The sequence below is a fragment of the Cariama cristata genome, unplaced genomic scaffold, assembly GCF_000690535.1.
Source record: "Cariama cristata isolate BGI_N322 unplaced genomic scaffold, ASM69053v1 scaffold2248, whole genome shotgun sequence".
NCBI lineage: Eukaryota > Metazoa > Chordata > Aves > Cariamiformes > Cariamidae > Cariama > Cariama cristata.
The window spans coordinates 23,853-41,448 of NW_009630433.1; the positions used below are offsets into that span (position 1 = coordinate 23,853).

At 44.6% G+C, this 17,596-nt stretch overlaps 1 protein-coding gene across 1 annotated transcript in view; it reads right to left on the minus strand.

The window, feature by feature from the left end:
- The window catches only part of SMOC1 (SPARC related modular calcium binding 1), a gene marked incomplete at its 5' end in the record, with an annotated part of 87,155 nt that overhangs the window by 15,973 nt on the left and 53,586 nt on the right, over window positions 1-17,596 (minus strand). Inside the window, 3 exons of the mRNA XM_009705510.1 lie at window positions 2,431-2,536; window positions 6,152-6,234; window positions 7,120-7,312. Coding sequence (XP_009703812.1) covers window positions 2,431-2,536; window positions 6,152-6,234; window positions 7,120-7,312 — 382 coding nt within the window. The remainder of the gene's footprint in view (window positions 1-2,430; window positions 2,537-6,151; window positions 6,235-7,119; window positions 7,313-17,596) is intronic.

Below are 17,596 nucleotides of genomic sequence, written 5' to 3' on the forward strand. Positions count from 1 at the left end.
TAACCTTTGCTGGTGGTATGTTACAAAATTTACCCTGGATCATTGGATGCATTTGTTCAAACTCTAAAAAAGCCCAGGAGGATGAAATGCTGAACACCATAAAGGAACAGAAAGAGGGAGGCTACAGAGGGAACCAGTGCGTGTTTAAATACAGAACATGTTCTGCCATCATTATAACAAAGATGGAGAAGAGCCTGCAATAAGTGAAGCTTGCCTTACAAATAAGAAAACTGAGATTAAGACATTAAAACTGACATGGCTGATATTAAGAAAAATCAGATAGCCAGATCTCTAGCTTTTCTTTTCAACATGACCTTCTCAGCAAACCTGGGACAGGGATATATAGGATAAGCACTGTCATAAATCCGGTATTTTGTTAGTTTTTTGTTAGTTGTTAAGTTTGGAAATGAATTAGCCCTATGATTAACCTATAGGTAAAATCTCCCTTCGACTTGGAAAAAAGATTTCATTTTCAGTGCCAAAGTCAAGTTAGGTTACCCAGACAATTTCAGATATTCCTGAAGAGAGGACTCAGGACACTCCTCCCCTTAGGAAACTTGGAAAGCAGGATTCATTGCAGAGAGAGCTTCCCAACTCTGCAAACTCATATGAAATGAAAGCTGTACTGATTAAAATCTTGTAAGTACAAAAAATTCCTTGAAATACTTTTTTTGCAAAATAAATGGTTCCATCATGGCATGGTGGGATGGAAAAGCTTGACGCATGTTCTTTGGGGTATGTGCTTAGCCTAGCTGATGCACATGGAAGTTTATGCCAGAGCAGTTTCCTGAATTTAATTGTGGCTGTGGGCAGGCAGAGTATTTGGGTGGCAGCAGTCTTTTGCCTTACAACGTACAGCCTGCTAAAAGATTTCTTTTTCCCCTTGCAAGTGGGCTGCTGACACTGGCTGAAAATAAATCAACATGACGACGGTATGAAGAGCTGGGCAGTGAAAAATTCTACCAGAAAGGCCTCTATTGAAAGCTGAGAAATACACAAAGCTTGGGAAACATTAGGAAGCAAGCCTGCTGGTTTACAGAAGTGCAGTGGGGACATATATCTCTGCCCTTTACAATATTGGTTTATATTAAGCTTTATTTTAAGAGTGATGATTACATGGGCTAGGTTTCAGTCGCAGTGCCAAAGATGCCAAATAAATATCAAATACTCTCCAGGGCTTCCTGCCACCCCTACCCACTACATTTGAACCATGCAAATTAGACAGAATTGACATTGGAATGCTTATGGCTGGGAGAGAACGATGTATTTCCCATCCTTGGGGCATTTTTCATCCTGTTTATATGAATGCAGACATGCTAGGCATATACTGCTAATTCAATGGGTTACAGAATATTCAGCGTGCAGGCACTCAGCCACTGGCCTGATTTGTAAGGTCCAAATGTGAAGTTAAAAACATATGGGTTCTCAAGCGATCCATACCGAAACTAAGGGGCACAGAGGTGCCACCCAGGAAGTTTTTTGTCTTGAGCAGTTAAAGATGGCACTGCTTCCTTCTACATTTTGAAAGAGGAAAGCAGGGGATCAACATTACTCTCAATACGCTGGAGCAATACCCAGGGAAGTAACGCATACACAGTGGCACCTCCTTCATCTCTATACCCCTGTGAACATGAGCACATTAGTCGTTGTGGTAGCCCTGCGTGCTAAACTAGCACTGACTCCTTTTATAGTCAGGGGAATCCAGAACCACAGAAGCCTTGCCTAGCAGAGGCAATATAGCACTTCTTTTAAATCCATCACAGTCCATTCTCAATGGCCTGTCCCTCCACAGCATTGCAGCTGCTGCACTAAGGGGATTTGCTGTTATCAAGCAGAAGGGGGAGACAAGACCTTAGCTTTTCTCCAGTTCCCCAGAAAGGCAGACTTCTGCCCACCTCTTGCAACAGGCCTGACCTGCTGCTCCTTCCAAGAGGGATGAACAGGCGGTTGGTCAGAGGGGAGGGCCGTGAAAAACAGCTCCTCTCCTCATCAGCAGGCTGGCTCCAGCTCCCACAGCAAAACCACACCGCTGGTACTGCCAAGAATTCAGTTTGCATTCTTCACTCCCTGTGGTAGCCACTAGGCCACACCGTCTCCTTCAATCCATTTGCATTTTATTAGGTCTTTTCATGCACCAGGGGACAAAGGAACAAGCCACTTCCTCCCACTGAGCTCTCATTTCACACTTCAAATGGGCTATACTAACCTTTATGGTGGAGCAGCTGCCAGGGAGGAGGGGCGGGAGGAGGCAGGCAGGGATAGGATGACAGGACAGAGCAGCGTCTGAAGATGCAGCCTCAGTTTCTCTCCCAGCAACCCAGAGGAACCCAAATCAGCACAAAGAAACACCTTTCCCTCTTGCCCCTACCTCAGGGGTACCCAGAGCTCCGTAGCCAACTTAGTGGCATTCAGCATGCTTTCTGGACTTACCTCCCACCCCCAGTAGGTGCTGCTGAGTTAATAGCCTGTACCATATCCGTAGTCAGAGCATCAAGTAAGCTGGTAATAAATTCAACTTTCTTCCCTTCTGGGCAGCCTGCAGAAAGAAAAGAGGAGGTTTAATGCAAGAACACACAGGATTGGTCTCCTACTCCAGTTCAGCAAGAATCAGCCAGAACCTCCTTTGTTTGTAATATGGCAGTCATCATCACAGTCCCCAAGGAAAGGCAGAAGAATCCCTCAGTGGGTTTCTCTGCGTGGCAATTTGTCCTGCAGCTTTTGTCCAGGCACACACAGGGTCACCAACAATATCTGGCAGGAAGATCGTGTGGTTAACTTTACGGCCTCTCCCAGTTCTCTACCAGCATAACCACAGGGATGTGCTGGAAGCGCCTGGCAGACGGGAGTTCCCATGGTAACACTTGCAGAGAAGTTTACAAAACAATTCATTACCTCCTGGGTCATCTTCCTCTGCAAACATGGCTGTTCTGAGGTCCTAACTGACAGCTTAAAGCTTCCCAAAGCACATGCCAAAGTGAGGGCTACTCCTTGCACTCTCCTCTTCAGGCACAGAGAGGGTTGCCTACCAGCAGCTACTACAATAACTCAGTTCTTTGCATGATCACACTGCATGGGAAATACGTCAGTCTAAGTCAACACATGGTAATTGCCCTCAGTCACTGCTGGCTTAAGAAGGACAAAGCAGGCTGAAGAGGAGCGTGGTAACCATTTCCATTACTTAGTGCTGAGGCTGTTTAGCTCCCCACCATCATAATCACAGACTGACAGAGCCTCCTAACCTTAACAGTGCCAGCTTGTTATGGCACAGCTGAGACGAAATTCTCCACCTCCTCACCTTCACGAGGTAATCTATGCTGTTTCCTTGCTTCTTAAAGGAACAAAAGCATGCTTTATTTACTACCACATTAATACTGTAACAATTGCTCTAGCCTACTAAGGAACGAGCATACTTAACTTCAACTTACTGCCTTCAAAACTATTGTCCAAAACCCATCACCTCCCATCTTATTGTCTTCTCTTGATGTGACAGAGAAGTCATCACCACACCCCTCACCTCTTCTCTGTTCCCAAACCACTGTGCACTACCAATTAGTCAGCTGATTAAGGCAACAGACATCAGAAGACAGCCTCCCCCAGCAACATATAGCTGTGTGAACACTTTCTGCTCTTCTCAGACAAGCGGAGAAGCACGTGTACCCCAAACAGAGCACCAGAAACTTACTGTAATCCCTTGACAGCTGAAAGCAGCTTGCAAATTGATCTGACAAAACTCCCTCCTTTGCAGTGTTACAGGCTCTGTTCTCTGCAATAGCTAACCAACAGTCCCTTGCCTGTCTCCATATTACGTGCATTACACACACACACCCCCCCCTCAGCACTTGTTTGGCACATGGTCCAGAAAATGTCAGCATTGTAACGGGTAAGCTGCTATGGCAGTCAGAGTAGACCACTCACTTAAAGGAGCTTTTTGTTGCAGTAATGAGAAGGTTGAAAAACCATTTGCTAGAAGTCATCTCCCTGGGGCCTCAGCATCTCACCGTCTGCAGGAATTAGCAGCTTGCCATTTGCTATGTGCAAGCAACACTTTCCTTCCTTCTTTCTTTCTTCTGGCCACAGCCTTGACAGTTTGTGAAGAGGGTATGTGTGGGTGTGCAAGGATCTGGACTTACGTCTCCCCCACCCTGGCCTCTGCAGGGTCTCTTCACACAGGCCAAGGAGCACACTCCCTGCAGCACCGAGGGTCTGAAGAATGGGTAAATTTCTAGAAGAGGAATAAGGTACGGAGCCCCCCTTACAGAACTGAGTGCAAAATGGAATGATCAGTCTCAAATTAATGTGGAGGTTTTTCTTAAAATTCAGTTCTGCAATGAAATAAGAGCGGAAAAAAGTAAAAAGAAACATCCTCTCTCACTCCCTGCAGCCCTGGCTCACCAGTGAATTTCTGCATACATGAGCAGCTAATCAAAGAAACTTCAGGTCTGCATCAAAAGATCATGCAGCACAGCATCTCTCAAGCAGACAAACCAGGATCAGATCCTCCATCTCCTAGTCTCTCCATAGACAAGGGTATTTTCAGTGACAGAAGCCATCATGCCAGCCAACGCAGCCAAGCATAGAGCTGAAAGTTTACTCAGGCACAGAATAGTGGCTTGAGCTGAGAGGGGAACTCTCCTGGAGTCTGATGCTTGGACCAGACCACTGAGCTACAGAGCATCATGTACCCTTTTCTGCATCAAGCAGTTCCTGTCCCCTTGTCCAGCTGCAGTGCAGGAGGGGAGGGAGAAGGGAAATTAAACCATTCTGTCTTCCTGAGAGATCAGAAAGAGAGTCTCAAAGAAAAAGCCCAAGAGCAAAGGCTTTTCCCAGAGGAGCTCTGGAGAGGCGGGAGGGGAAGTGCAGGGAGAAGCAGTAAAGCAAGGAGAGAAAAATAAAGGAAGTAAGGTTATTCTATTTTAGCATGATTTCCTAAGGAAATGAGCCTTAATGCAATCATTTATCTGGTTTCCCTCCCCTTACCCCTCAAAGTAATACTTGAACCAATTGGCCAATTTCATTCGAATGTGAAAGGGAGGCAGATAGGAAATTTCTACATGACTTGTGAAAATGAGGACCTGCATAGAAGACAGCCCTGATAAGGGCAGAGTTGCTAAGCAGAAAGCTACGGAGCCCGAGGTCAGGAGCTGACAGGAAGAGAATTAGAAAACACAGAAGGCAAATCTGGAACAAATCTCATTTCCTTTGCTAACCTGCTCAGGGACAGCTCACTTGATGCTAGCCCTAGAAAGGACCAGGAGAAAATGAAGTGGGTGCAGAGTTACCAGCTCTTTCTGCAGAGTTCTTGTTCTCTACCAGTCCCTCATGGTAGAAAGAGACCCACTGTAGCTTCTGTTTTCAAGCAGTCAGTCCCCATCCAGGACAGCAATGGCTGACCTGTCAGCGAGGGCCCCTCACTCTGCTCCTTAGAAAGGCGGCGGAAAGGAAAAACCAGAGCACAGGCAAGTAGGATTGCATTTTTAAGAGATGCACAGACACCTATACCCAGCATATCTTCCTAGCAGAAACAAGGCAGGCAAACAGTATATTATAGCTTGGCATTCTGTTAAGAGGGAAAAGCAGCGTATAAAACAAGCAGCAATGGGAGATAAAGTGGGTCCCAGGCAGAAAACGAGGAATAAAGTCCAGCTAAGTGAGGAGCCAGCACTAGTTAAGGGACCTTAGTGCACCAGGAACACAGCCCTGCCTGGTCCATGCAATGTCAGGGAGTCAGCTGGTCCACTGGCAATTGCCAGGGGTGTCCCCTTTCATTGCTCGGGGGGCACCAAGCTTCTGAAAAGCCCTGCTAAATGGAAAGGATCCTGTCCTGGCCAGGCTTTGAAGAAGAACTTTCAATGCTGAGCCCATTCTTCCCCCAGGGGACCTCCAGGCATCCAGGTTTCTTTCCTGAAAATTCTGATCCCAGACATGTTTTCAAAGGGCAGACAGTCAATAAACGAGCCCCCAGGACACTCTCAGCCTTTTCCAGTTCACTGCTGAAACTGGAGGTGATCCAAAATAACACAGAATAAAACCCATGGTAAAACATGCACAGTGAGGGAAATCCCCCATCTCCTCAACAATATTCTTAGCCTCTTAAGAGTCCCAAGGCGAGACAAGGGAAGAAGGCAGAGACAGGATCTTGTTCCTCTCTGACCTGGAAGTTCTCTGTCCTTGAATGGATCATCAATCTCTGTGCTCTTCGATCTGGCATCGCTTTCACACACTGGGGTCTCATAGCTGAAAAAGGAGAACAGCAGATGCTAAACTATGTGACATAGCAACCATCTGATGACACTAAAGCTAAGGGGTTGTGTCTTATCTGCTTACTGCAGGGGAAACCAATAAATCTGCAGAAGAAATATTATTCTCAAGCATCTGTCTGCTTATGGACAGTCAGCAACAGCAGCAGAAGCGGAGACAGAAGGAAGAGCATACTCTGAAGTCCAGTACCAGCTACCAACTCAAACCCACAAACAGCACAAGGCCCTTTTCCAACTCTTGTGGGCAGAGGTCTTTTTTCAAAACTGTCCATGCTCTGCAGAATCACTATATCTAGCAGAGTTTAGGTCCCAACTCCTAATGGTCTGTTTTTATAACTTCCTAGACCCACAATGTGTTTCCAAACCCCAAGTGAGAAAAGATTCCTCAGGTAGTTTTAAGATACAGGGTAACTTAAAGAAAAATCTATCATTGGGTTAAAATCTATCAATGCACAACCAAGCAGTCTTCTAAATCTGTACTGGTCACAATCCAAGTGGCGGCAGCATGAAAGTATAAAGCAGAGAATAATGCAACAAAGCCACTTGCTTTTTCACTGCTCGTGCCCCGGGCCTGTATTCTTGAGCAAAGCCCTGGTTCCTGCTAACACCCAAAAGCTGCAAGCCAAAGGAAAAAAGGCTGCTTTGCATGAATACTTAACATAGAGGAAAGTAAGGGCAGTAGTTACTATGCACCAGCTCCTACAGCATAGTAACATTCAACATCACATACGGCATTGCTAGCTCTAAGGAGGTATTATAGAGCTGACTGCTCTAGAAGTAGGAACCTATCTGATATAGCAACAGTATTTTTTTATAACTCATCTTCTCCAAGCAGCCATCTCACCAGGCCTATAGCTCTTACCGAGTGGAAGTACCAGGCAGGGGGCGTCCCGTGTCCACCAGGACACACCAGCAGTACCCAGTCGACTGGTGGCATTGCACTGGTTTGTAGAGCCCTCCGGGAGCACACTCGGGGATGACGATACCCTCGCGGGGGTTCTGCCTGGCCTCCTCCAGGGCGCTCTGCCTTTCCTGGTCGCAGGAGTGAACTTTCTCTGGAAGATGGGAGGGAGGAAGGTTGGAGTGGGTGAAGGAAAAAAAAATGAAATCAAGATCAGCCTTCCGTAGCTCAGCAGGATATGGGTATCCTTCACATCAGGAGACCTTTGTGTCTGTTTCCTTCTCAGCAAACACCAGTATGTCTACATCCCTGTGGACTCAGGGACATCTGGGTTGAGAGCTTCCTCCTACGTTTAGCTGTGACACAACAAGATTATGGATTATAGATTATAGACATTGACTGCCAAGTGCCCAGCAAGCCAGGAACAGCAGGCAAAACTGTTCCCATTCACCTGGGTTTTGGAATAGAAGTATCAGGTAACAATAATTCACTATTACTGCAGCCACGGGGTAAGCATTTCCCAGATAACGTTTTCACATACTGAGAGATCCTAAATTGTGACTTGTATTTTCCAGTTAAACAAAGGAGGCAAACACCCTGCCCTGCCCCACCGCCTTTCTCCAGACTGCAACACACTCTTCCCTCTCAATAGCATCTCCATCTTCATCCCAAAAGGAGCAGAAGGTTATGTTTTAACATCGCCTCATCCAGTGCAGAGAGCATCTGCACACACCTTGGCAGGGAATAGAATGGGATATCCCATTCTGCCCACACTGCCATCACCTCTCCAGCACACTCCACCGTCATCTTCACCTGGAAAACAGAGGGCACCCAACATTGCTTCCTACTGAGGGGCAGGTAGGACCCTGTCCCTTAATAGCTTATTACACAGAAAAGGTTATTTCCAAAGGTATCATCAACCAGAGAACAGAGTACATAGATGTCACACACCAAAGAACAGAAAGAAGCCCAGAAGTGGCTTCTGCAGTCAGCCTGGCACCTTTGGCCCTAACGCTGTCTCTTCAACCATCCCCCGCTGAGGAGTGACGGATGCATGGAGAGGTGCCAGGCTGCTGCCCCCCAGCCATTAAAGGGGGAAGAGATGCACCGAGTACTCACGAGATGTTAAGACCTATTTGGCGCGACAGTCAGAAGTTCTCAATACCAGTCTTTAAATATTCTGGCCCTTTGAGGAGTAGGAAAATTATTTCAACTTTGGAAACCACTGAAGGTATCACAGAGAGGGAAAAAAAAGCATGCATGTAGGACAGAAAGCAGTCAACACAACTGATCGCAGGCTTTAAAACATGTCTAAGTCTGGGGTAAAAAAAGACAACAATATAACCTCTAACTTTTATCCTTAGGAGAGTGACAAAAAACAGAAGCAAGAAAGCAGGAACAGTTGTTCTCTCCTTCCCTAGCTTTCCTCTCCCTTGCAGTTCACTGTGTTTTTTATTTTATTTTTATAAGCAAGCCACAATGTCTGAAATTCCTTGCCACAGTCAAGAATCCCCTCAAGCTTTCAATACATAAAGTGCTTCAACACTGACAGGCAATGACACGACAGGTTCATCCCAAACCTGCAGATGTTTGCACAGTCAGGCAGCAGACATGGCATGATCTCAGCATCCTGCCCCCGGGACAGGCTCAGCACACAACCAACACACCCTCACTGTTTCCGTGTATTTTACCTGCCTGTCTGTACCCCACCAGTTATGGCTTATATTTTGGTGATAAACTCTGGTGCAGAGAATAATTTTTGTTCTGTATTTGGGGAACAGAAGAAATGCTGATTCACAAGTAGAATTTCTCAGCTTGGTAGCAGCAGGTACAACGCAAAAAAACTCTGGCAGGTCTGTGCAGTGTCACCAGAGTACAGCATGCTTTGGGTACCAGAAGCACTTTTACCGGTTTCTATTTGAACTGTAGCAGCTAAAGAGCCTCAGAGACCCAGAATGATCTCCCTCTCCTCAGCATTTCAGATCACTGTCAAGGCTGGGAATGTGAAGGGCACCTGAACTTTGCCACACACAAATCCACACAACTGAAATACAGAATAAAAACTTTTAAGTGTCGGCAATTCTGACTCAAGCAGAGAGAAACTTGATCAGGAAGGAGCAGGAGGGGATAAAGTCAACAAAAACTGAAAGGGAGCTCAAGCCTCAGCTGATATTTAAGCTGACTTCACTTTGCTGACAGATTTCACATGTGAAAAAAGAGCCCTGAGACTGTACCCAAGCTGTACGTGGACAGAGAAGCCATTGAGCCAGAGGCCTGCAGGCTCCTTAACAAACCACTTACATCACGAGGGGCCCCCGCTTACTCGCAGCCTGCCGACAGCAGTTCGCACCTTGGCCCGCAGGTGAGCAGGATCATTCATGCAGCTTGGGGATGCAAAAACAGGGGCAGAATTCCCTATCATCATTTTGTATAAGCAAAGCATATATAAGCAAAAGAAAAAACTTCTGCTGAAGAAAACTACATTCCAGGAATTTTTCTATCTAAATCCCCAAAAGCTTCCTGAGTGCACAAAGTCAAACCAAGATCTCTCAAGTCCTTTCAGTCTTGCAAAACTAGCACTAAAAATTACTCTGAAAAAAATAAAGTGTTTTTTTTGTGTGTGCCAGAACAAAAAAAAATACCACTTTTATTGAAATCAAGGGAAAAAAAAAGAATAAATGTCTTTTAATGAGTTATTATCTTATTTTTCATACATTTGCAGTTAGGTATGCAAATTACACAGAATAAATGTACATACTTACACACACGTTTGTATTATGCCATAAAAAATGGCAAGAAATTCTCTGCACATACTAACAGAAATTTGTGGGAATTGAATAGTCACAGCATTTACTACCAAAATACAGAACTAATTGGTAGTCACTTCTGTTTGAAGAGTTTTTAAAGGCTGAATGAAACAAATCTTACAGGTTTTGTTCAGTTGACAGCAAATAGAAGTAATCATGCCATCATCACCAGTAGCAATGATAGCAGTACAACTGAAATACCAGGGAGATCAGATTCTTCCCATTTCTAGCATACATCTAGAAGCAGCCACTATGAAAATCTCATCTATTCCATTACATCCTGAAGAACATAAACCAGACATACTGGGGCAAAGCAAAGGCCCAACTTGCCTGTTTTGCTTCCAGCCGTGGTTGAAAGCAGAAGCTTAGGGGAGGACAGAGGAACAGGACAAGCATATACTTCTTTCCCCCATGTATTTTATGTCTCAGCCAGTTGTGGATCAGAAACTTGCAGACAGACATGGAGTTTGCATTTGGTAAGTAGCAATTGTTTTTCCTTTCCACCAGTTTGCCATGTCTCCCCTCATAAACTTGTATTGACTATGACATCCTGCAGCTAGTTCTATGGCTTCACTACACGTTGCGTGTGGAACGCAGCCCTTCCTTTGGTTTGATCTAAACCTGGCTCCACCTAATTTTGCTTGCTCACCCTAGTTCTTCCAGAGGATGAAACGGTGAAGAGTTTGCACTCTCCCTCCCTGCCTCTCACTTCTTTACAGATTCCTACTTCATCTCTTTTACGTGCTGAAGAGTCCCAGCTGAACCAGTTCTTTCCCTGAACCCTTTCCAGATCCATCATGCCTTCCCTGAGCTAGAGGGGATCAGAACAGCAAACACATTGACATTAAGTGGAGGCTCTGACAACAGCCTCGTGGAAAGTTCCTTCAGTGACATCTGTCTACTAAGCAGAAGAAAGTATTAACTAGCACTAGCCCCTGGAGAGGTTCTTTCCCCCAGGCTACCACTCTAACAGCACTTAATTCCCTTAAAAAATAAACATGAATATTAACAGTTGGGGTGTATTTCAACAGCCAGCAAAATCAGCTGGGAAATCCATACCATCAGCTTCCCTAGTATGGGACTTGGCATGAACTGCATACACTGTCACCCTGAAAGACAGTCTCGCAGGTAATGAAGGGACCATCAAATGCTATCCCAGCTCCAGGACACTGAAGTCAGCCTGTTCCAGTCAGATTGCTTACTGGAAACTTTGCTGTTGTTGCCAAGGCCAGGTTTATGGAGGGTAGTGAAAGCCTATGGTCAAGCTAGAAGGTTTAATGCCAGCTATGAAATTAAGCTGTCATCTTAGAAAGAAGCATATATTTATTATACGTGCAGGGTACTTAAAAGCCTATTCCCTGTTTGAGTTAATGGGGGTTGCAGGCACAGAACAGTAAAGAAAAAAGTTTTCCTTCTTTCTCTACAATCAACATTTAGAAGAGAAGAACATTTAAGACAGTAAGTTAGTGGGACACAAACAGTCTCCCCAGGACCAACAATAATATTACACCCCTTTTTTTTTTTCTTTTTTTTTTAAAGGCACTGTCACATTTGCCTGTTTTCTGCCATCTCTGCTTTGACTTAAAACCACCATCAGCAAAGAAGCTGAGTAACACTTGCCAACTTGCTGTTGCTGGTGACTGAAACCTTTGGGAGACAGCGAATCTAGATTACAACAAATCCAATAACAGCAAAAAAAAGATAGGGAATGCATGCACATACAAAGGACAGAATCACTGGCAAAAATATCCATTTTACCTTAACTGCTCAGCTCTAAAATGCTAACTGTTTGCTCCTTCTTACTCTTTACTGCTTCTAACACTCCTTAAAACATTTTTAAAAGTAGTGTCTCTGAAACCATGAGCTATTGCAGGAAAACAGGGCTTGGACATCTGCAGTTGTACATTATTTATGCAACAATTTTCGCCTAGTAATGACCTCCTGAGAAATACATGGTCAGATTCATAAAAAGGTCTCTCATTCCTGGTCCCTTAAGTACACACATTCAAACATACATCTAGTGCCCACACAATAAAAATAAAAATGATGGATGAGGTAAAGGACTCATCTGTCTAATAAACTAGATGGTTATTAAAGAGATGGGGTGTTTGTTTACCTTACAAAGCTGAGAAGAGAGGATGTCTAGCAGCATCTAACCAAAGGCTTGTGCTTAACAGTTCTCATGCTCAGCTTGCAGAGCTAGATGCAGCCAACACGCTGCTCTGGGGATGATGCAGCTTCCCCCAGCTGCTCTCTTGACACATAACAACTCTCATTGCTATCAGAGACAAAGGACCAAGCATCAATCACCAAGGCTATGAGGATGCTGTGGATGATTTGGGTGGGACATAAGGAAGATCTGCCATCCAGCCACAGCAGATTATTTTTTTAAATATTGCTCTTCTGTACCCAGTTTTTTACTTATTAAAAGAAGATGGAGACTGTGACAACAAAACCAAACACTTCAGAGAGATCCCTACATCCTTCAGAGACAGGAGTCCTTCTTCCAAACTAGGCAAAAGAGAGGATCTAACCTCCCTCTGTGCTTCTGCCCAGCCCCAATAAACCTATGTGACCAGCCTAACCCCAAAGCTACAGGCTGTGCCAGGTAGGGCAGATTTCCTTCTCTTTAACTTTCCCTCTCTCATTTCTTTTGACCAGAAATTCTGTCTGGACCAGGGAAACTTTTCCCATGGAGTTCCCACAAAAAGCTTCAGTTTTAATGAACAAGCATTCATCAGAAGGGGAGGAAAAGGTCTTTTACTGAAGGTTTCTTGACCAATCTCCATTGTTAGTGCTACAACAGGGACCTGACTTCAAAATACCATTTAAAAAAAAAAAAAATCAAACACATGCCTCTCCCAAATTTTTTTTGTTCAACTCCCAACTTTCACCTCTGTGAGGAACTAGTGCAGCACAGAACGAAAGGCAGCAGTAGGGATATCTAGTGCCAAGTTCCTATTGACATCCTGTGCCAACCCGAAAGTGAGGACTAAGTGTCTTTGTGCCTCAGTTTTCCTCTCAGTGAGAGAAAGCATTTGCCTTTCTCCCAGGAAAGCTTAGTTCAAACAGGGTTGATTTCTCATTTTTATTTAGCCTGTCTTTACACTGCTCTGGCAGAGAAGAGGAGCCTTGAACTCTATTTTATCATAGCATGCACATCAGCTTAAAGGTAGTTTTATGTTGTATAAGGGAACTCTAATGTGAACAGGACCCAGGTCTGCTCCAGGAAAACAGGTGCCTCATCCCGTTACGGAGCTTACAAAAGCTGTGGGCAGAAAAGCACAGCCTCATTTTGCCGAGAAAGTATATCAGCAGCCCAAATCTGCATCCCTTCCACCTCGGAGGGGAAAGAGAATATGAAAAGCCTTGGGTATGCACATGCACAAGGGCTAGATGGAGTAGCAAAGCAATGCAGTAAAGAGGCACTAGCTGCCTGTCCCCCAAGCAGGGCTGTGGGTGGAGGGAGAGAAACAACCCCTTCTGTTTTTACTAGGAGCACAATAACAGCTGAGCAAATATTGCTTACGGGGATAGCATAAATCTCTCCGCACCTCTGTTAGTCATCAGTACTGCCACCCGCTCCACCCTGTTCTGTCTGGGACTGTGGTCCATCCAGTGTATTCTGGCTAATGTAAAGGTAAAGAGAAAAATAAACCTTGCAGGTGCTCCCACATTGTACCAGTTGACCAGTCCTTGCTTTACCTTGGTACTCACTTAATTTCATTTCTCAAGGCATAAGCTATAGAGAAAGCAGAGGTTACTACACGTTCCAGTATTGAACAAGTACAATGCAAAGGTTTAACAAGTGGCTTAAAATTTTTAAAAAATGCATTGTTCCATGTGGCTCATTAAACTTCAGCTATCCAGGAACACATCCTTCCCTTGCCATTTTCCTTCTGCTCAAAGCGATAAAGCTGCACTGCACTTCTGTCAGTGTTAGGTGATGAGAAGCCTATTCAGTATCTACCCTCCAGTTTGAAAATACGGAGGAATGGCTGAAGGAAGCACTATCCCAGGGATTACAGTGAACTTGCTGAGGGACTTTTTGATGCACAACTTGTTTTCACTTTGCAGAATCTGTGGGCATTGAGTGCTGCCCAGCTAGGAAACTAGTCTGCTCCACAGGGTTTCCAAACAGGAAAAAAGCTCCATGTCTGCACATATTGAAATCTGTCAGTTGAAAGCTACCTGACCCTGCAATTCTAACTCAACTGTCTTTCAGGCAGGGCTTGGACTCCTACTACCCCACCTCTCAAGCCGTCAGTAACACAGTTCTAGCCCTCCTAAAGCTGTAGCCAAACTAGCTGAAGGATGGCAGAAGAGAACAATACTTTTTTTATGGCTACAGTACATCATCCTGGCAAAAAAAAAAAAAGCAAATATTTGCATGTTTATATATAATGCATCAGATGGAATGCTGATTAAATTCTGGTTCATTACAGTATACTATAATTTGTGTCATTCTCATAAGCAAACTACATCCAAGTACTACGAGATAGTTGCCTAAGACTGCAGGTTAAGAAAAATATGCTCCAAGAGGAGAAGTCTCAAAAGTTCTCTGTGAATCAGTCCTTCAGTATTGAAAGCGGCCATAAGACTTGTCTTGTACTAAATTAAATTACCAATTTGGCTAGTGGAACATAGCATCCAATTTACAGACTGAAATTCAGGAAAGAATTTAAAGTCATTTTGATAAATGGTTTTAAACCAGTGTGATCACAACTTACAAGTACAAACCATAACAACCAGCAAGGAGAAATCCAGTGCACGGAGAGGAAATTACTGGCGAGACAGCAAGACTTGGAAAAAAATGGTCAGGAGTTTAGGTAGACCACAAAAAAGTCTGCAACTTCATGACACTGCAAACAACAACAAAAAAAATCAAAACAGCTAAATCTAGCTGTGGGATGTAGTGACAGGGGCCTCACATAAGAAACAGGACTGGTGAGCCTTTAAATCAGCCCCATGTCCAGCTCTGGGCACTGCACTTTGAGGGAGAAGTGGACCATTTGGCGAGAGTGCAGGAGAGAGCAAAGGGAACAGGCAGAGGTCTAGGAAACTTGATCTATGAGAAAAGGTTGAAAAAATTCCATTTGTTTAGTCTAGGGATGACATTCAGTCTTCTGAGACATGAAAGCTGTTATATAAAAAAAGATGGTCATAGATCATTTTTTTTCCTTCCCCATGGGTAGTTCAAGCAGCAGTCAGCTTACCTGGAGAAAGGAGATTTAGGTTTGATTTAAAAAAGCCCTGGTGATTAACCGTTCATTCACTGGAAGAGGCAGCAGGATCCCCATCGCTGCATTAGGAACAGGTTACACATATCAGAGCTGCTGTTAACTGGATATGATCCTGAGTTAAAATGAGGAGGAAGAAAAACTATGCAATCTCTTCAAGTCTTTTCCACTCTCCTCCCACAGACTGAAAAGCTCCAGCAGATCCTAGACGACTAAGGAAACTTCTTTGCAAACACAGCCTAAAATCTTGAAGATATTTGATCTGAAACTGATAAGTTTTCAGATTTTGGGGTGTGATCTTCCTAATGCACCTGGCTTTCGTATTCTGTATGACAGCTGTAGCTGTGCAGTACCTTCACAATGATAACAGTTTCCGCAGTTTCAGCAGAGAGAGTTTGGCACCAAAAATGCAGCCCTTTTCAGGTCTTTACATCAGGACGGTTCCTTGGCAGTAGAAAAGCTTTCAACCTTAGACACTGCCCTTGTGATTTTGAAAGGAAGCTACCCAGAGTTTGTGTTTTTTCTTCCTTAACTCCTCTTTTCCATTTCACATAGTTTCTAAGCACTGTTAGCTTGTGGCATACCTAGCTTTGAGATAAGCCACCTGTCTTTGAACACATTCATTCATTTTCCCTATACTCCTTTCTCACTGCACTAAACTCTTTCCACACTGAGAAATGCTATTCAACAAAATGAGAAGCCATCGGTGTTTCCACTGGAGCCTTAACATTATTAGGAAACTATTTTCACTTCCACACCTGTTTTTAATAGTGCTTGGAACAACTAGCACAGCGATTGTTGGAGAACTTGCCTACCTCTGCTGGCTGGAGTATATGAGCACACTATTTTTACAGTATTGTAAGTGTATAATTATAGGATGCCAAATAGAAAGCTTTTGAAAACTGTCACAGGCAGGTAAAAAGTATTTCAGACTGGTCTTCCTAACTACAGTAACATTCTTTTTTTATGCTACTGCTGGTGAGTAAGAGGGGGGAAGAGAGACAGGTTTATAGTGTGATGAGTCTTTTCATGTAATGACAGATCAGCTTTTTCCTGTAGTATTTCGCACTTTACGAGGAGGCAGAGGGAATTGCCTCTGACAGGAGTGCTAGCACTCACTCTTGAACATTTAGCTGGAGCCAGCTGTCTCTGGGCAAACTGTTCAAGCTTTGGAAGTTCAACGACATAACATATGGGATTCAGACAACAGCCACAGGACAGAGAAACTGCTCCCACTTCATCAGTGTCATGAGATGAAGGTAGCCCTCTTCCATGCTCCGAGTTGAAAGGCAAGGGAAGGACTACAGGGTGATACTAGAGCTGAGGTTAGTGTCCTTCCCAGTAGGATTTCTCTGGATTGCAGCCTTACACAGGCAACAGTCCCTCCAGCTGTGGGACTGCATGCATTCTGCGGGTCCCACCTCCAGAGAGAAGCTGCAGCTTTGTGCTGTCAGAACCTGTTCAATGAGCCTAAGATGAGGAATGTGAAACCAGAGGAATGCCATTCCATTCACCCAGAGTGAGGGTAGCCAGTTTAACACACTCACGTGTTCCAGGAGACTGAACACTGCCTTGCTTTTTAAACATACTGCCGTCTCTTTGGCTGGCTCTGAAAGTGGGTTCTCTGCCCAGCCTTCCTTCCTGACTCTTCAGAGACAACCCTTGGGACATCTACCAAGAGGTCCTTCCAGCTACTTACTGGACCACTTCAACAGCCTGAAAAGCATGCAGTTAAGTCACGCCTGAACTGCACCACGAAATGTACTCACTGGTTCCCATTGACCACTTTCTTATTTTGGTGGTCAGGGAAAATGCAAAAGTGAGATGACCAGGAAGAGAAAGGGAACATGAGGATGGCAGCTTTTACTCATGCCCTGCCCCTGCAAATATACACGGGTATCTTACAACACAGCTCACAGGTCTGTTGACATCAGTTTGAAAGCAAAGATAACAGTCAATGTACAACGAGGTTGTAGCGAGGTGGGGGTCGGTCTCTTCTCCCAAGTAACAAGCAACAGAATGAGAGGAAACAGCCTCAAGTTGTACCAGGGGAGGGCTAGATTGGCTATTAGGAAAAAATTTCTTCACCCAAAGGGTTGTCAAGCATTGGAACAGATTGCCCAGCAAAGTGGTTGAGTCACCATCCCTGGAGGTATTTAAAAGACGTGTAGGTATGGTGCTTAGGGACATGGTTTAGTGGTGGACTTGGCAGTGCTAGGTTAACAGCTGGACTGGATGACCTTAAGGGTCTTTTCCAAACTAAATGATTCTATGGTTCTACAACATTTTCCTCAAATATCCCATGCTGCTGCTCCACAAGCCCCACTGATATTCCTGCAGGGCCTCACACACTTCCATTCTTATCATCTACTCACTCCCTCTCCAAGATCC